The sequence below is a fragment of the Zootoca vivipara genome, chromosome Z2 (assembly GCF_965207765.1).
Source record: "Zootoca vivipara chromosome Z2, rZooViv2.hap1.1, whole genome shotgun sequence".
NCBI lineage: Eukaryota > Metazoa > Chordata > Lepidosauria > Squamata > Lacertidae > Zootoca > Zootoca vivipara.
The window spans coordinates 47,579,642-47,599,414 of NC_142585.1; the positions used below are offsets into that span (position 1 = coordinate 47,579,642).

At 48.6% G+C, this 19,773-nt stretch overlaps 1 protein-coding gene across 4 annotated transcripts in view; it reads left to right on the forward strand.

The window, feature by feature from the left end:
- The first annotated feature begins 4,633 nt into the window (after positions 1 to 4,633).
- Positions 4,634 to 19,773, forward strand: part of SH2D3C (SH2 domain containing 3C) — an 83,713-nt gene continuing 68,573 nt past the window's right edge. Inside the window, exons 1-5 of one of the 4 annotated variants that reach the window (XM_088665325.1) lie at positions 4,634 to 4,768; positions 8,083 to 8,283; positions 12,493 to 12,550; positions 12,640 to 12,759; positions 13,140 to 13,341. Coding sequence is in view for 2 of the 4 variants with exons in the window: in XM_088665323.1 (XP_088521449.1) it covers positions 18,312 to 18,348 (37 nt within the window). In the remaining 2 variants the exon portion in view is untranslated. Of the gene's footprint in view, positions 4,769 to 8,082; positions 8,284 to 12,492; positions 12,551 to 12,639; positions 12,760 to 13,014; positions 13,342 to 18,194; positions 18,349 to 19,773 lie in introns of those variants that run through there. The other 3 variants (XM_088665324.1, XM_088665323.1, XM_060270587.2) reach the window with 3 other exon arrangements.

Here is a 19,773-nt window from a genome sequence, read left to right on the forward strand (position 1 = left end):
GGTCCATGGGGTCACGAAGAGTCGGACACGACTAAACGACTAAACACACAAAATGCATCACTATGTGTTTAATTCTGGATTGTCCCCCAGTAACTAGTGTGATTGTTTAATTTTGGTCACATGGGAGTGACTTGACTGTAACGGCTGCATCTCCTTGAACACTGAAGAAGAGACAGTGTTAGGGTTGCCATATTTTTAAAAGTAAAATCCCCCCAGACAATATTGGATAACTCTACCTCTAAACGCAACGGAGGAGAGGAGTGCTGATGTTTCTGTGTGTGTGTGTGTGTGTGTGTGTGTGACAGAAATATGTACAGAAGTTAATGTTCTCCCAAAGAAGTCTTCTGGAAGGAGAAAGGGGAAACCTTTCAGAAGCAGCTGCATGGCCTGGCTGAGTCACGTGCCGAAGGCGGAGTGTAAGTATTGGAAAGAAAGACACTGTTTGTTTGAATGTTTAAGGAAGCAGCTATAATCTTCAACTAAGAAAAGCTAAGCCCATGCTTGGATAAGCAGGTGAATGTAAATACTTTGCATATTTTAGTCTTTAGCTAGTTACAGGAAGGTAGCAGTGTTGGTCTGTCATAGTTGAAGCAAAATAAAAATTACAAACTCATACCAATGACAAACTTAGTTGGTCTCTAAGGTGCTACTACTGGAAGGAAATTTTATTATTATTTAGCTATACGTTCTGCAAGTAAAAGGACCCCTGGACAGTTCAGTCCAGCCAAAGGCGACTATGGGGTTGGGGCGCTATCTTGCTTTCAGGCAAGGGGAGCTAGCATCATGTGGCCAGCATGTCTAAATTGCTTCTGGCACAATGAAACACCGTGACAGAAGCCGGAGCGCCAGAAATGCTGTTTGCTTTCCCATCACAGCAGTACATATTTATCTACTTGCACTGGCATGCTTTCAAACTGCTAGGTTGGCAACAGCTGCGACAGAGCAATGGGAGTTCACCCTGTTGCTCAGATTCGGAACCTTCTGATCAGCAAGTTCAAGAGGCTCGGTGGTTTAGACCACAGCGCCACCCACTCTCCTTCTGCAAGTTTAGGCTTTTCTGCAAGTATATAGGCTTTTGAATATTTTAATAAGTGTTTGGATATTGTTTTAATTTCAGTAAAAGAGTCAGTATTGCATATGATTTGGCTTCCTAGCTGCAATTTAGCTACTCTGCCAGCAACATTGATGTCCTAGAAGTGGTCGGCAGGAAGTGGTTGGAGCCACTGCAGACATAGCTTCCTGGGAGGGTAGATCCCTGTTGCATACCGGGAGGACGAGGCAGCAGGGAGGTTGACTCAATGCAAACACACCAGCAGAGCCAGTTCTGCTAGTGCATCTGCACTGCACCAACCTCCCCACTCTCTCTCAGATGGTTAGAGCATGGTACTGATAATGCCAAGGTTGGAGGTCCAATCCCTATACAGAACAGCTGCCTATTCCTGCATTATAAGGGGTTGGACTAGATGGTCCTTTGAGTCCCTTCCAACTCTACAGTTCTATTAATCTTGCTACTAATAAGGAGCTAATGCAGTGGCTCCACACCACCTTGCAAACAACTACATCCAGCTCCCTTCTCCTCCGGCTTCCCTTTAGCTCCCTTTGCTGCTGATACGCTGTCAAGATGGGCTGGAATGACTGGCTAGTTTTGTTCAGGGCTGCAGGCAGTGGGGGTGTGAATAGAAGCTGGGGGTGTCATCCCATGTGGAAACCTCATAAGTGATGTGAGGGCCAGTGGCGTAGGAAAGGGGTGTAGGGGGTGGGCCACCCCGGGTGCCACTCTGGGAGGGGGGCGACAAGATGGACCTGCCTCCCCCCAGCTTTAGAGTGGCTGAGGGTGTGGCGTCCATATGGGCTGCTGCTCGCGCACTGTTCGTATGGGCGTCCGTCCGGGATGCTGCTCACGAGTGGCAGCCCATATGGCCGACGCGCGTGAGCGGCAGCCCGTACGGACTGTGCATGTGCGGCATTCCGTATGGAGTGTGCACGCGCGGGATACCGCACATGCGCAGTCCGTACGGGCTGTGCCACCCCAGTGCCAGAGAGGGTTCCTCCGCCACTGGTGAGGGCATGGGCCCAGGGTCTTCTGCACCAGGCCCTAGATCTCCCGTCTCTACCTCCCTTTTCCTTAGGATTATTATTATTATTATTATTATTATTATTATTATTACTCTGCTGACACAGTGTAGCTTTCCTTCTAAAAGGTTCCTGAATTTATGCAGGCACCTGCTGTGCAAATTTGTGTCATGGCACTATCCCCCAACCCTTTTAATGCCCTAGCAATGCTTTTGACCGATCTTGGTGTTTTGTTTTTTTAATGTCTGATAAAATAAAATAAGGCAGCTGCAGCAGGCACTCTTGCTGGAAGCCAGTCAGGAAGTTAGGCTGTCATTCCCACCATTTCTGAGGTTCAGGCTGTGGAGTCATAGCCGTCAACCCTCCCTTTTTATGTGTGGGCAACTCCCTTATTCCAAGCCACAGCTGTCAGCCTTCCCTTTTTTGCTGGAAATTCCCTTATTCCAGCGCTGTTTCCCGCTGCTATCCTGGATTGTTAGATATACCGTAGAGACTGTCCCCGGGGCTGGTGAGGCTGCTGATCCCTTATTTTCAAATCTGAAAGTTGACAGCTATGTGTGGAGCGGTGATGGCTCTGCAGATGAAACAGCACCATCAGCACAAAAGAGGGAGATATCAGCAGACTTGGAGAAATCCCAAGATTTGCAGAAGTACCAAAAATATCGTTACAAAATTTGGGTGCCTCCCCCTCTCTCTGCTGAGTGGTGGCAACAGTCCATGGGACTCACGCAGGGTCTGTGTTCCTTTGGAGGATCGAGAAATGGCAGGGACTGTTGTACCTTTGAGAAATGTGGTTTATATTCACCTATTTACACCTGGAGGGAGTCTAGACTTTCTTATCGCATGGTCATTTCAAGAGCAGTGTTCTCCAGAGCAATGCAGCCAGCCTTCAGCCAAGGGCGTACCCACCACGGGGCAAGTTAGGGCAGCTGCCCTACTCTAGAAGCAGGGCTGGTGGGCAGAGGCGGAGCACAGCCCAGCGGAGCGCGAGTTCGCCATTCCCGCCGCGCTGCGCCGCACCCTCCCTCCAGCTCCCCGGCGCGCCCTCAGGCAAGGCCAAGCACGGCAGGAAACCAGGGAGCGCGGCGCAGTGGGCGGGAACGCCGAACTCGCGCTCCGCTGGGCTGGGCTCCGCCTCCGCCCACCAGCCCTGCTTCTAGGGAGGGGCACAGCCCGGCGGAGCGCGAGTTCGCCGTTCCCGCCCGCCGCGCTGCGCCCTCCCTCCAGCTCCCCGTCGCGCCCTCTGGCAAGGCCAAGCGTGGCGGGGAACCAGAGAGCGCTGCGCGGCGGGCGGGAACGCCGAACTCGCGCTCCGCCGGGCTGGGCTCCGCCTCCGCCCACCAGCCCTGCTTCTAGGGAGGGGCACAGCCCGGCGGAGCGCGAGTTCGCTGTTCCCGCCCACTTTGTGGCCCCTCCCCTTCCGTGCCTTGGCCCCTCCCCTTGCCCCCCCAAGTTTTGATCCTGGGTACGCCCATGCCTTCAGCCAGCCTGCCCAAAGATGGATCCCAGTCACCCCCCCCCCACCGCTTCTTATTCCCAGGAACCCTTTTCCAAACCTCTCTTTTCCTGTCGCCTCAGATCCACTTACCCTTTCAACCTTCAATTCCCCCATCTCTGTTCACACCTCAGGGCAAGGGGGGGGGGACACACAGTTCTCTTGCAATTCCAATAGCCCTCAATGACTACTGTTTCTCAATGGCCCTAGCTTTCTCAGGTCGTTTGGCATTGGCTAGCCCAGGAATTCCTCTGCAGTTTGCACCCGCTCCACTCATATCCCAAATAATCAAAATTCTATCATTCATTAATTTCTAGGGTTTGGGGGTCTCCCCCCCCTCTCAATCTATAACACCATTAAGGGAGGAAAAATAAAATTCTAAGGTGGGTGGGGGAGTGAGACCAGAGCAAGTGGGCGGGCATGCGAGGCCAGAATCCTGAACACAGAGCATTCTACAGTGAAACATTTTGTTTCGAGTCCCAGGGGTATTTATTCCGAGAGTTGGCATGGTGGGGGCACTGCGATCTGTAACAGCAGTGGAGTGGAGTGATCAGAGTGTTTGAGTAGAAGAGTGGAGAGCCAGTTTTATCAGATCCCACTCAGCCATGAAGATTGCAGAGTGTTCTTGGGCTGGCCACCCTCCCACAACCTAGCCTACCTCACCGGGCTGTGAGAATAAAATGGGCAGCTACATACTGTGCTCTCAACCCCTTAGAGAAGAGGCAATCCCTAAATGTAATTAAGAACAGCAACGCACACTGATCCACTCCATGATAATCTCTCGCCCAATGCCAAGTGAAGAATCACATCAGTAAATGTTCCTACCTGCGCTAAATCCCCTACATCTCAAAATGTCAAGGACAGTCCCAGTTCCTTCTGTGCAGAGATTTTCTGTCTCTGTGTGTGGTTGTGGCGGGGGAGCTGTGAGCTACAACCTGGTCTGCAGTCTGAAGAGGTACCGCTCTCTCTCCCCCCCTTATTTGCATGCTCGTTTGTTGACAGAATTTATACCCCACCCTTTCAGAGTGGCTTATGCACAATTCCGCTTCCCTCAGACAGGGGCGGATTTTGATGAAGAGAGGTCCTAGGTTACTCCACTTGTGATGGCTTCCCCCCCCCCAACCCCCCACGTTCACGACTAAAAGAAAATGGAAGGGCGTTCTAAACAAAATTGAGTGAAGCCAAGGATGATGACGACAGGTACAGTATTTAAAATTTTGGAATTTACTATTTTCTCCTCTAAAGGACATAATATGTTATTGTTAAATGCCATGGTGGTTTTAAAAAAATGCATAAATGTTTAACCCTGGAAAAACTTATGCAGTAACTGAACTTTGTAAACCTTTTGTGGAATCGGCATTACTTTTTAGGAAAATGAAGTTGTAATGTTATTCTTTTTTTAAAAAAAACACCATTGAGTTTACAAATTATATTGCCTGGGAAGTGTAAATAATATGATCATGATTACTTGACAGTGTGGCACTTTTAGATTCTACTTTATGTTCTCATTAAACAGTCAGTTTTAAAATACATATTAAGAAGTAAACTACAACCATCAAATACAGTAAGACTATAAATATTTTTTTCTTGCCTTCTTCATAGCAAAATCATCCAAAACTTCGTCAAAAGTTGTTTGTCTAAGTTTGTCACTTTCAATGTACAGAATGCTCAGTGCGGACCTCTCTTGAGACATCGTGGCCCTTAATTCATTTTTAATTCTTTTGAGTCTTGAAAAACTCCTCTCTCCCAAGCAGTTAGTGACCAGACCATAAAGCTAAGAAATACCCACAAGATTGCTTCTACATTGGGAAAGGCAATCTGAATTTTTTTATTGTATATAATTCAATAAAGGTCTATATGAGACAGAGAGTGTTCTGCTGTAAGCCTATAGGTGAAAGTGCAAAAGTCCATCCAGGGTCTTGAGAGTGGTTTTTGCCTTTTGCCCCGCCGCTTTCCCCAGGACAAATCCACTGTTTGTTTATTTTATATATTTACTAGCTGGCCCTGCCACACGTTGCTGTGATTGCCCCCACCCTGTCCCGATCCATGATCTATTCTGTTTGCCCCCCCCCCCTGGTCAGCTTATCCTGTGAATCCCCCAACTCCCTCTTTCCAGTAATCCCCTCCCAGGGGAGGTGTGGTTCCCTGGGTGATCCTGGTATTTTGGGGGTGGGAGGGAAGGGTTGAGGAGAGGTGAGGGTCCTTGGGGGGGGTCTTGGTATTGTTGGGGAGGGTATTGTGGGCGGAGGGTCTTGGGGGTAGAGGGTTTGTGGTGGGGCGGGATTCCGAGGAGGTTAGTGTCCATGAGGGTCATGGGTCTTTGATTGTGGAGAGGCGTGTGGAGGGTGTAAGTCCGTGGGGTGTGGGGGTGTGGAGTGGGTTTGATCTGGGAGGAGGGGTCATGGGAGTTAGTTTGGAGAGGGCTAGGGCTGTTGTGGAGGCGGGCTGGTCCGTGGGGGTGGTGTTATGGGTGGCAGCAGGATCTGTGGGGTGGGGGTGGATCGGTGTGATCTCCGGGGCAAGGGTGAGTCCCAGGAGGTGGCGGGATCGGCGTGGGGTGGGAGGGTTGTGGAGGCAGCCTGGTCTGTGGGGGTGGCATTATCAGCGGTGGTGGGATCCATGGGGTGGATCGGTGTGATCTCCGGGGCGGGGGTGGGTCCCAGGAGGTGTGATCCGTGGGGTGTGTGTGTGTGGAGTGGGCTTGCTCGGAGAGAGGGGGTTGCGGGAGGTGGCAGGATGGGGGGGATCCATGGGGGGGGGATGTGTGTGGAGTGGGCTTGGTCGGGGGGAGGGGGCCACTGGTATGTGATCTCCTGGGTGGGCGGGGGTCCCTGGGGGGCAGCCTGGTCTTGGATGTGTGATCTCCGAGGTGGGCTTGGTTCCCTGCATGGGCGTAGGCAGGGGGCAGGAGGGGGCAATTGCCCCCCCTAGAAGCAGGGCCACTGGCCAGCCTGCCCCACTGCCCGCCCGGTGCCATCTCCCTTCTCCCTGGCTGGCTGTGGGGCGGGCAGCGGGAAAGCACCAGAGCCGCGCAAAGCGTTTGGCTGGCTTTCCCTCCCTCCGCCCCACAGCCAGCAAGGGAGAAGGGAGACGTCCCTTCTAGCCGGCTGGCTGTGGGGCGGGCGGAGGGAAAGCCAGGCAACCGCTTTGCGTGGCTCTGGGGCTTTCCCTCCACCTGCCCCAGCGATTGCAGAGGGGGAGGAGGGGATCGGAGCAGCCCGATTTCGGGCTGATCCTGGCTCCCCCTCGTCCGTTCCTATCGCGGAGGGGGAGGAGGGAGTCGGAGCAGCCCGATTTCGGGCTGATCCTGGCTCCCCCTCGTCCCTTCCGATCGCGGAGGGGGAGGAGGGAGTCGGAGCAGCCCGATTTCGGGCTGATCCTGGCTCCCCCTCGTCCCTTCCGATCGCGGAGGGGGAGGAGGGAGTCGGAGCAGCCCGATTTCGGGCTGATCCTGGCTCCCCCTCGTCCCTTCCTATCGCGGAGGGGGAGGAGGGAGTCGGAGCAGCCCGATTTCGGGCTGCTCCGATGTGGCCCCGCCCCCACCCCTTGGCCCCGCCCCTTGCCCCCGCCCCTTGCCCCCCCTGATTTTCATCCTGGCTACGCCCCTGGTTCCCTGAGGATCGGCTTGGTCTCGGGGCAGTTAGCTCTCTGTTGGAGGCATGGTCTCCGGGGCGGGAGGGATTGTGGGAGTATGTTTTCCATTGTTCGTTGAATGTCCACTGTAGGGCGCAATTTTTTTACCACAAATCCAGGTTTTTACCTGTCTTAGGTGTGTCAGCAGGTCAGTGTAAGTGCATGATTACCTGCTCTCATGTGACTCTGTAGTTCCTGGATTGGATGTGATGGTCCAGATCAGGGGTCAGCAACGTGGGCTGGATGTGGCCCACGAAAACTGTTTTACTGGCCCACGAGCTGCCCCTGAAATCAGCCGCCCGCTTAGCAAGTTCCCTGTGTGCTGCGCTAAACTGGTGCAGCGCGGTGCGGGGACTAGCCGAGCGACGCCAGAAATCGCAGATACCAGAAATCACACCTGTGCATGTCCAGACGCTGAAAACCGCTTCTGCGCAGGCGTGATTTTCGGCGTCTGGGCATACGCAGAAGCAATTTCTGGCGCTGTGGACATACGCAGACGCTATTTTCGGCATCGCACTGCACCAGTCCGGCCCACGGACAATCTCCGTGGGAGTGATCCGGCCCATGGCCAGTGAATCTTGCTGCCCCCTGGTCCAGATGGTTCGTCCCAATAAGTAACCAGTAGTCACCACTTCCTCATATGCTGGTGCCTGATAGGCCTCATTGTCTATGCTGGCAAAAGAGAGGGAAAGTAGTTAAAAACACAAATCATCATAATAGCTCCATACTTCCATAAAGGAGAATTATCTGTGCTATCAACAAACAAGGCATAATATCTACCATATTCAAGCAATGGGATCAATGAAGCTAGGAAGAGGTATGATTATGATTATGATTATGATTTTAATAATACCCCATCCTTTTCCCTGATGGGAATCAAGGCAATTTACAAGAATTCTGGGAGCCACTTCAGATTGGTGAAGTTAGAACAGAATGACAGCATGAAAAGAGAAATAACTATTGAACAAGAAAAGATTTGGAAGCCACTAGGATCAAGAATTCGTTCTGGGGGAAGCAAGAAAAAAAGGAGGAAATAACGGAGAAAGCCACAAGGAGCAGCAGCAAAAAGCAACCAGCCAAAGGTGAGAGTATCACCAAAATTTTGTTGAGTTTTTGTTCCTTCAGATGTGTATAAATCCAGAAGGTTCCAAACATGGTTTGGATCCTCGCCAATACTTCTGTTCCTAAGGTAATACCGTTAGAATACCCATTAAAAAACCTGATGCATCAAACTGCTTCCTTTATCTGTAAGAGTTGCCTTGCTGAATTCAGAGTGAAAAAACAAATAAGGCATTTTGAGGATGAACCTACAGATGGTAATTGGTAGAGGCATTGGAGTGAGTATCTAGATTATAGAGGTTTTCACCATTTTGTCAGACATTTCAAAACAAAACTTCAAATATGCTAAAGTCCAGCAAACGTTTAAGCACTTACAAATTCATAATGAGCCTTGACCATTTTTTCCTGTACATAAAGGGCAGAAAATTTTGTCTGCTAATGGAAAGGCTGAAATGATTGAGAAAATATTTGAAACTGTCTGGCCATTTTCACTCATACATAAGAGGGTGGCTGATCGTTCCACTAATGACCAGAGGGGGGTGGCCCACACAAAAAAGGCTGAAGTGCATAGCTGCCAAGTCCCCCGTTTCCCCCGGGAAACCCCCGTTTTTAAAGCCGTTTCCCACTGTTATCCCGAATGGCGAAATATCCCGTAATTCCCCCAGATTTCTTCCGGTGCTGCTCTGACCATGTCTGGGCACCGGAAATCTGGCAGCGCCGCCACCGGAAGTCTGGACATGTGTAGAAGCGACTTCCGGGGCCGCTCAGCCCCTGTCCGGGCACGGAAATCGGGCAGCAGCGCCACCGGAAGTTGCTTGCGACTTCTGGTGCCGCTCTGCTGATCCCGTATTTTTCCAACTGGGACTTGGCAGCTATGGAAATGACTGAGAAGGAATTGAAAGCTTATGAATCCTGACTGGTCATTTTCACTCATATATAAGAGGGTGGCTGATTGTTCCACTAGTGACCAGATAGGGCACGCAAAATAATAACAACCCACATTTGTGAAGTGTTTTGGAATAGATATCTGTACCCATAATTCCTGTAGATAAAGGAGGCATGTAGCTCCCAATTTTCTTTGCCTGGGGTGCAGATAGGTCTGTTTAATGCAGGAAACATGATCCATTAACGCTGAGACTTTATTAGAAATTTAATTTGACCAACATTGTATTAATGGCTTTTTGGTGAAAACTTGCATGATAGGGTTGATAGCTGCTGGGTTTCCTGTATTTCAGAGGGTTGGACTACGTGACCCCAGGATCTCTTCCAACCCTGCAAATTATGGTTGTATGGAAGGAAATGTGTCTGCAAGGATTGGAGTGAGTATCTGGGGGTTTTCACCATTTTGTCGGCCATTTTAAAGCAAAACCTCAAATATGCTAAAGTCCAGCAAACATTTAAGCACATACAAATTCATAATTAGTAGGAATGAGCCTTGACCATTTTTTCCTGTACATAAAGGGCAGAAAAAAATGTCTGCTAATGGAAAGGCTTAAATGATTGAGAAAATATTTGAAACTTTCTGGCCATTTTCACTCATACATAAGAGGGTGGCTGATTGTTCCACTAATGACCAGTTGGGGCACGCAAAATAATAAGAACCCACATTTGTGAAGCGTTTTGGAATAGATATCTGTACCCCTAATTCCTGTAGATAAAGGAGGCATGTAGCTCCCAATTTTCTTTGCCTGGGGTACAGATAGGTCTTTTTAATGCAGGAAACATGAATAATAAATGCTGAGACTTTATTAGAAATATAATCTGACTAAAATTGTATTACTGGCTTTTTGGTGAAAACTTGCATGATAGGGTTGATAGCTGCTGGGTTTCCTGTATTTCAAAGGGCTGGACTACGTGACCCCAGGGTCTCTTCCAACCCTGCACATTATGGTTGTATGGAAGGAAATGTGTCTGCAAGGATTGGAGTGAGTATCTAGGGGTTTTCACCATTTTGTCGGCCATTTTAAAGCAAAACTTCAAATATGCTAAAGTCCAGCAAACATTTAAGCACATACAAATTCATAATTAGTAGGAATGAGCCTTGACCATTTTTTCCTGTACATAAAGGGCAGAAAAATTTGTCTGCTGATGGAAAGGCTGAAATGATTGAGAAAATATTTGAAACTGTCTGGCCATTTTCACTCATACATAAGAGGGTGGCTGATTGTTCCACTAATGACCAGATAGGGCACGCAAAATAATAACAACCCACATTTGTGAAGCATTTTGGAATAGAGATCTGTACCCCTAATTCCTGTAGATAAAGGAGGCATGTAGCTCCCAATTTTCTTTGCCTGGGGTGCAGATAGGTCTGTTTAATGCAGGAAACAGGATCCATTAACGCTGAGACTTTATTAGAAATTTAATCTGTCCAAAATTGTATTACTGGCTTTTTGGTGAAAACTTGCATGATAGGGTTTATAGCTGATGGGTTTCCTGTATTTCAAAGGGCTGGACTACGTGACCCTAGGGTCTCTTCCAACCCTGCACATTATGGTTGTATGGAAGGAAATGTGTCTGCAAGGATTGGAGTGAGTATCTGGGGTTTTTCACCATTTTGTCGGCCATTTTAAAGCAAAACTTCAAATACGTATGCTAAAGTCCAGCAAACATTTAAGCACATACAAATTCATAATTATTAGGAATGAGTCTTGACCATTTTTCCCTGTACATAAAGGGCAGAAAATTTTGTCTGCTAATGGAAAGGCTTAAATGATTGAGAAAATATTTGAAACTGTCTGGCCATTTTCACTCATACATAAGAGGGTGGCTGATTGTTCCACTAATGACCAGAGGGGGGTGGCCCACACAAAATAAGACTGAAATAACTGAGAAAAAAATTGAAAGCTTATGAATCCTACTGGACATTTTCACTCATACATAAGAGGGTGGCTGATTGTTCCACTAATGACCAGTTGGGGCACGCAAAATATTAACAACCCACATTTGTGAAACTTTTTGGAAGAGATCTGTACCCCTATCTCCTGTAGATAAAGGAGGCATGTAGCTCCCAATTTTCTTTGCCTGGGGTGCATATAGGTCTGTTTAATGCAGGAAACATGAATAATAAATGCTGAGACTTTATTAGAAATATAATCTGACTAAAATTGTATTAATGGCTTTTTGGTGAAAACTTGCATGATAGGGTTGATAGCTGCTGGGTTTCCTGTATTTCAAAGGGCTGGACTACACGACCCTAGGGTCTCTTCCAACCCTGCACATTATGGTTGTATGGAAGGAAATGTGTCTGCAAGGATTGGAGTGAGTATCTAGGGGTTTTCACCATTTTGTCGGCCATTTTAAAGCAAAACTTCAAATATGCTAAAGTCCAGCAAACATTTAAGCACATACAAATTCATAATTAGTAGGAATGAGCCTTGACCATTTTCCCCTGTACATATAGGGCAGAAAAAAATGTCTGCTAATGGAAAGGCTTAAATGTTTGAGAAAATATTTGAAACTGTCTGGCCATTTTCACTCATACATAAGAGGGTGGCTGATCGTTCCACTAATGACCAGAGGGGGGTGGCCCACACAAAATAAGACTGAAATAACTGAGAAAAAAATTGAAAGCTTGTGAATCCTGACTGGCCATTTTCACTCATATGAGGGTGGCTGATTGTTCCACTAATGACCAGATAGGGCACACAAAATAATAACAACCCACATTTGTGAAGCATTTTGGAATAGAGATCTGTACCCCTAATTCCTGTAGATAAAGGAGGCATGTAGCTCCCAATTTTCTTTGCCTGGGGTGCAGATAGGTCCGTTTAATGCACGAAACATGAATAATAAATGCTGAGACTTTATTAGAAATTGAATTTGACCCAAATTGTATTACTGGCTATTTGGTGAAAACTTGCATGATAGGGTTGATAGCTGCTGGGTTTCCAACAAATACTAACATTCTGATCCTTGCCGGTACTTCTGTTCCTAAGGTAATATATTTAAAAACCTGGTGTAGCAAAGTGCTTCCTTTGCCTGTAACCTCTCACTTGGTTACCTTCAACTGCAATCGTAGCTTCTATTAAAAAATACCTTTTGAATTATCAGAGGTGGTGATAGGCACTAATAATTAACAAGTAATCTCTAAATGCGCTATTGTAATTATAGCAGCGATACAGTTGTGTGTCTTCTGGCTGAAGGTCAACTAGGTGAGTATCTTGTGCTTGGCTGAGGAGAAAACCTCTGTTGTGTTCTACCTGCAACTCTTTGTACAAATATTCTTTCAGGTCGCAGGGAGTTGGACCATTCAAGCACCCCGGTCACCCTGAGCCCGTTGGAGAAAAGGTAAGTTCTAAATGGAATCATACATCAAATATGCAAAGTAAATATTCCAAAGAGCTTGTATTGAGCAATGTTGGTTATCACTTTTTCAGAAGAGCTGCGAATTCGAAAGCCTAATGCAGACGCTCTCCGTGCTTCTACCTGGAGGGATTTCTCTTCTTGGGACACCGCTGCAGAGGAGGCCCTTTCCTGTGCCATCACCACACAATAAGGTACATCTTTTGGTGGGACAGGCATCCTTGTTTTGTTCCAGCTCTTTTGTTTACAGACCTCACAGACCTCACCTGTGCCGGAGGCAAATCTGCTCCATTGACAAAATGCAATGTCAGAGCTCTTGATATATCAAGTGAACATCTTCAGTGTAGGATTGAGGGACACCTGCGTCTTGACTGCACTGCTTTAGGTAACCTGCTGGGCTGCTGAAGATCCTAGTCTCTTCCAGGTGCATCTCAGTGACGCAAGAAATAGAATTTTGCAAGCCTTCAGGAAACTTAACGGCAAGTGAACTTCACACTCCACAATTCAGTGATCTTTTTCAGTACAATCCTTTCGTGCTGGCCTCTCCATTTCCCCCCGCTTGATCTCTTCACAGTTCTGTCCAAGAGCCCACCACACTCAGGTGAAGCCAGCTCCTCCTGCAGAAGTCAGGTTGGGAAGAACAGCTGTGATCCATTTCTCTGGAATTGGCGGGAGTGGGCTGGGGGACAAGCTAATGAGTCCAGATTGCTTTTCGCAGACCAGCAGAAGGAACTTCCAGGCCCATAAATTCACACTTCAGAGGGACAAATGAAAAGGTGAGAATAAAGGCAGAGTTTTAAGACTGGAACCTAAATATACAAACAAATGGATCCTATTTGGATTATGCAGAATGTGGAAAAGGCTGGGATGAAAGAGGAAATGGCGGCGTCATGTTGACTCATTAGCAGAAGAACAGCAAATATAAGATGCTCAGGTGTCCTATTTTACAGAAGACAGTTGTCAATTTTCAGGGCTATCAGAGGCTTAGGATGTGGGCAGGGGGACAGTTCTCTGTCTGAAGGTGTCCCCTGTTTGAATGGCTGTGCATTCCAGGCCTGGTTGAAAGATACAGAAGGAAGAGCAGGGGCATCAATAGAGATCACCTTGGCAGCAGACTAACCACAAACACACAGGCCACAGTCTTCCCCACTACAGTGAGATGTATAATATTCCTGTTGTGTCGTGGCTTAAGAAGTCCAGATACACATCTTCAATAGAACAGTTCTTTATTCAGGGCAAAACAGGACTGACTCTGAGGGCAGGAAGGCTACATTTATAGGGACAGGGGACTAGCTAGAAGGGGATACATTTTGGAGGGAACAATATCAGGCAATCACAGTGCTGCCTTTTGGAGGGAACCAATAAGAGAGAGGATCCAAATACAGCAGCTTAAATGAACCAATAGTAGCTGTACCCTCTGGAACCAAAAGGCAGTTACTTAACCCTAAAGCAAATACAGACAATAGTAATGCAGATATAAAATCCTTTGACTCAATACACAACAATTCCCTTGTAGAATTATGGGGTGACCTAACACTTCAGTCATACTCAAGGGAATATAATATATCCAGCTAAGTCAGGGGTCAGCAAACTTTCCCAGCAGGCGGCCGGTCCACTGTCCCTCAGACCTTGGGGGGGGGGGGCTGGACTATATTTTGAAAAAACAACAAAAAACATATTCCTATGCTCCACAAATAACCCAGAGATGTATTTTAAATAAAAGGACACATTCTACTCATGTAAAAGCATGCTGATTCCTGGACCGTCTGCGGGCCATATTTAGAAGGCGATTAGGCCGGCCCCGACCCCTGGGCCTTGGTTTGCCTACCCATGAGCTAAGTCATACACAGGGATATTACTCAAGGTAATATCATATATCCAGCTAAGTATTTCAAGGAGGTTTTTGTCTGGTTGCTTGCTAGTACTTGGCTCAGGCTCGATAGCTTCACTGCTGGCTCTTGTTGCATCAATGAGTGGTTGTTGCACGAATAATAATATTATATATAATTAATAATAATAATAATAATAATTTATTATTTATACCCCACCCATCTGGCTGGATTCCCCCAGCCACTTTGGGTGGCTTCCAACAAAATATTAAAATGAAATATTCTATTAAACATTAAAAGCTTCCCTAAACAGGGCTGTCTTCAGATGTCTCTTTGACACCTTGTGGAAGGCTTGGTTCCCTGTAACCTCACTTCTCACAGCGAGGGAACCGCCAGAAGGCCCTCAGTACTGGACCTCAGTGTCCAGGCAGAATGGTGGAGGTGGAGACGCTCCTTCAGGTAGTTGTTTATTTCCTTGACATCTGATGGGAGGGCTGTTCTACAGGGCGGGTGCCACTACCGAGAAGGCCCTCTGCCTGGTTCCCTGTAACCTCACTTCTCGCAACGAGGGACCCGCCAGAAGGCCCTCGTGCTGAATCTCAGTGTCCGGGCTGAGCAACGCGGGTGGAGACGCTCCTTCAGGTATACAGGACAGAGGCCGTTTAGAGCTTTAAAGGTCAGCACCAACACTTTGAATTGTGCTCCGAAACGTACTGGGAGCCAGTGTAGATCTCTCAGGACCGGTGTTATGTGGTCTTGGCGGCCGCTCCCAGTCACTAGTCTAGCTGCCGCATTCTGGATTAATTGCAGTTTCCGGGTCACCTTCCAAGGTAGCCCCACGTAGAGCGAAAGCAGTTATTGGTCTGAACTTCATGACCATAGCATTTTCAAGTCTCTGTCTCCTGCGCTTGCTAGCACCACTTTCAAATCCTTTACTCATGCTCAGATTAGAAGCTAAAAATTAAAAATAAATAAATCTTCAACTGGATAAACTTGGTGGGCTTCTGTCACTCTTCAGTAGCTGCCACCATTCACTGACTTCCCTATGCCTTTCTTGAGGGGCAGAGTGAGACCCCTCTGGGTTTCTCCTGCAGGTTTGGCGGCACCTGCACATTTTTGGGCTTTCCCCCTCCCAGGACCCTTCTTACAGCTCTGGTAGTGGGCAGAGCGGGGGAGACTCCATGGTCAGAGCCCCAGACGGGACTTTTAAACGAAAAACAAAGATTGTATTGACTATTTACAAGTAACAGGGTTTTAAACACAAGAAGGCACTTTAAATCAAACACAGAAAGGAAAACGCCACCGGACACGAATACAGTGGTACCTCTGGTTGTGGACACGATCCATTCTGGGGTGCCGTTCACACCCCAAAAAGTTCGCAACCAGAGTGGCGCTTCTGCGCATGGCCGAGCCGCACAGAACACTTCTGCGCGTGCGCGCATGGCGAAACCCAGAAGTAAACACTTCCGGGGTTGCCGCGTTCTTAACCTGAAAAGACGCAACCTGAAGCGGACGCAACATGAGATATGACTGTAAAATAAGACAAATCGCAGTTCCTCTGTCCCTGAACTGATCCCTATACTTATTTTCCCCCTCAGGCAGGATGAGGTCCAATTACCACCTGCAGCCTGGCCTCCTGCCTTCTACAGGATCCCTTCCCACTGTTGCCTTCCCTGATCCCTAAGGCCTCTCTCTGCCTGTGGGCAATCTGCGGTGCATGCTGCAGGAACAGACAGGGCTGTGTGCAGCGTGAAAGATAGACTCCCTGCCTGGGAGGGGCAGGGCCAGTGCCAGCCCACATGTGCTTGCCTTGCGAGGAGGAGCCTGGGAGGAATGGAAGGCACTGGGGGGAGAGCTTGCTTGCCTGGTCTATCTGCCCCAGCCAGCCCCCCACTCCCACTCTCCCACTGACCACTACAGACCTGACCCTTGAGCTGGGGAAGGCTGGGCAGCTGCTTGTTGACTCTGGCCCTGCTGGCCCTGGAGTCTGTACTCTGAATAGTGGCACCAGGGGACCTCGAAGGGGGGGCAGGGATTGTCAGTCCAACCCCTGCATAGTCCCATCGGGGCTGGCCTTAAGGAAATTGGAGCAATTTGGCCGCTCGTAAGCCCCCCCCCCGGCACCAGGGCAATCTAGATGGATTTGATTTATATCTCTAAGATTCTGCAGACTTTGGCTGTGAACTGGGGGCCCACAAAAAAAATTCAAGTTGGGCCCCAGAGCTTCAAATTGGGCACCACTGGCTGGCCCTGAGTCTCATAGTTGCTGGGCCCGAGTTGCCCTGCCCTCACATGAAGTCTTGGGTTTGCAATTTTGGGAGAGGGAAGACTGTGGCACTGGGGTAGCGGGCTGGCTGGCGAGGCCCCCTAGATCTAGAGGCCTTTGGCTTTAGCCTACTTAGCCTATACATAAATCTGGCACTGCTTACAGCCCTTAAAGTTGCAACCCGTGCCAGTGGCTCTGGCTGCCTTGTTCCTGAGCAGCATCCTCTCTGCCCCCACCCATTCACCCTCCACAGCTGATCAGATCCAGGAGCACCCAGTCCAGGAAGAGACCAGCTCCTGCCATGATGGAACCTGAGTTTTGACAGCAGTTAGAATTCCCATAGGAGAGGACTTGATGGAGTTGCCCTCTTGCCTCCTCAAATCCTTCTGGCTGGTTTTCCCACAGGCAACTGTTCAGCCACTGCGAGAACAGGATGCTGGACCACTGGCCTGATCCAACAGGCGCTTCTGATGTTATTATGAAACCTTTGAGAGCTGCTGCCAGTCAGAGTGGACAGTACTTTATAACTCCTGCCACGCAGTTGTCCTCTCAAGACAGCTGAGTTGATGACAGTTGGAATCATCCAAAAGATAAATCCTATAATCCTGTAATGTTGGAATTCCACCCCCTGTTTGGGTCTAGTTCCTTTTACATCTACCAGCCCTGAGGGAAAGAAGCAGAAAGGCTGTCGCATGGAGGATGGAGGAAGCTAGCTAAACATACCCAGCTCCCTAAGCCGTTCCTCATAAGGCATCGTTTCCAGGCCTTTGACCATTTTCGTTGCCCTCTTCTGGACACGTTCCAGCTTGTCAGTATCCTTCTTGAACTGTGGTGCCCAGAACTGGACACAGTACTCCAGGCGAGGTCTGACCAGAGCAGAATACAGTGGTACTATTACTTCCCTAGATCTAGATGCTATACTCCTATTGATGCAGCCCAGAATTGAATTGGCTTTTTGAGCTGCTGCATCACACTGCTGACTCATGTCAAGTTGGTGGTCTACCAAGACTCCTAGATAATTTTCACTCACAAGCCAGGTGTCTCCCATCCTGTATTTGTGCCTTTCATTTTTTTTGCCCAAGTGTAGTACTTTACATTTGGGCTCTTCATTTTAGGTTTTCAATCAAAGGTTGGACGGCCATCTGTCAGGGATTTGCTAGCTGTTATTCCTACATTGTAGGGGGATGGACTAGATGACCCTTTGGATCTCTTCTTCCAACTCTTTAATGTTGATTCTAAGTTCTCCGGCCTGGACCTTCTGTACACTGACTGGCAGCAGCTATACAGGATATCAGGCAGGGTCTTTGCAACCCTGCCTGGAGATGCTGAGGATTGAGTCTGAGACCTTTGCATGTAAAACAAATGCTTTTGAAAGTCACAAGTGCAGGGTTTTGTTCCGTGCAGCTGAAAAAAAAGGAGGTGAGGAAAAGATGCTGAATAGGCCCCTCTGTGTGTGTGTTTCTGTGTGTCTGTGTAGGCGGGTGTTGTGCAATGACAGAGGAAATGTGAGCAAAATAGAAAGCAAGTGAAGTAGGGGAGGGTGTGGGAAAGGAAGGGAGGCTCAGTGCGGAAGGGAAAGCTTGATGAACGCTTACAACTTTTTGCATACTTCTCCTTCTGCCGGCGCCCTGCCAGAGGAAGAACCTGAAAGATGGCTGAAAGCCAGAAGAAAGGAGGAGGCTTTAAAAGTAAGTAGCCGGCAGAGCAGCGCAGATTTGGACTGTGAGGCTAGCTTAAATCTGGGTGCCTTGGAGGCTGAGCCTGCAAAAGACACCAGGAAAGAGGGGTTGTGCAGGACGTTTGCAGGGGCCACTACTCCCCAAACCGGTGTGGTGGCTAAGTTGCCAACTTTCCCCCACCCACCAAAAGGCTCCTGTGCTTTTGAAAACCAGTGCATGGCATATGGAAATCAACAAGAGAAGTTTTCACTCATCCTGGAAGCTCTTGCTGCACCTGTGGTATTTTCACCTGTTTAAAGGCACAGGACTCCTGAGAAGCAGCTCTGAAACAAGAAAAGGCTGCATGAACATAGGAATCTGCTTTATATGAAGCCAGGCCACTGGCCCATCTAGTTCAACCTTGCCTTCACCATGAGTGTCCCGTGCGGCTGCACCCTCTAAATTCTGCTGCTTATGGCTCCCACCATCCCTTTCCTACTGGGGGTGATGAGGTCTGGAGTCCAGAAACATCTGGGCAGCACCTGGTCTACACTGACTAGCGGAGGCTCTCCAGGTTTTCAGATGAGGCTCAGGGATTGAACCATGGAATCTCTGCTGGCAACACAGGTGCTCTGTCACTGAGTTGCACTCCTTAAGGTTCCAGTCCTCATCAGGGCTGATGTAATTATGAACATAGGAAGACTGCTTTAGACCAAATCAAAACAGAGCCAACCTGGTAGACTACTGTTATCTTCCCTGGCGGGCAGTGGCTGCCCAGGGTTTTAGACAGAGAAGGAGATTTATCAGTTCCACCTGAAGATGCTGGAGATTGAACCGGGGACCTTTCACATGCAACACTTGTGCTCTACCGCTGAGCTATAATCCTCCTGTGAGAGGCGAGCCCATGCTATTTTGTGGTGATTCAAATGTAACTCGAGCGAACACATTGTATTTGACATGAGCAGGTGTCAGCTGCTAGCTCAAGAGACGATGCCTTCATCTAGGAAGCGGGTAGATAATATATGTGCTGTCGCTTGTTTTCTTACAGTGGTCTAGAAGATGCACCGCCACACACAGATGACAGTCTCCACATAACGTCCGGTGGGGCGGGGCGGACAATGCACCCATGTCACTGTTAGAAAGCAGCACATGCTACAGCTAAGATATTATCTTCCCATGCCCTGGAAGAAGGCATCTCAGTCCACTGGACCACATTGAGACAAAACTCAACAGCAGGTTCCCCTCTCTCCCTTTGGATGATGTGTGGCTTACGCTGCTTTCAGCGCCTTTCATTTTTTTAGGCGGGGGGGGGGGACATTTCCTGCTTCCTGCTTTAATGTGTGATCTACTCTATCAGAACAAACAGCAGATATAGTGCTGTGCAGATTTTGCAATAAACAAACAACAAACCCCTCAAGCTTCTGTGCCCAGGCAACCCACATTCTGCAACTAATA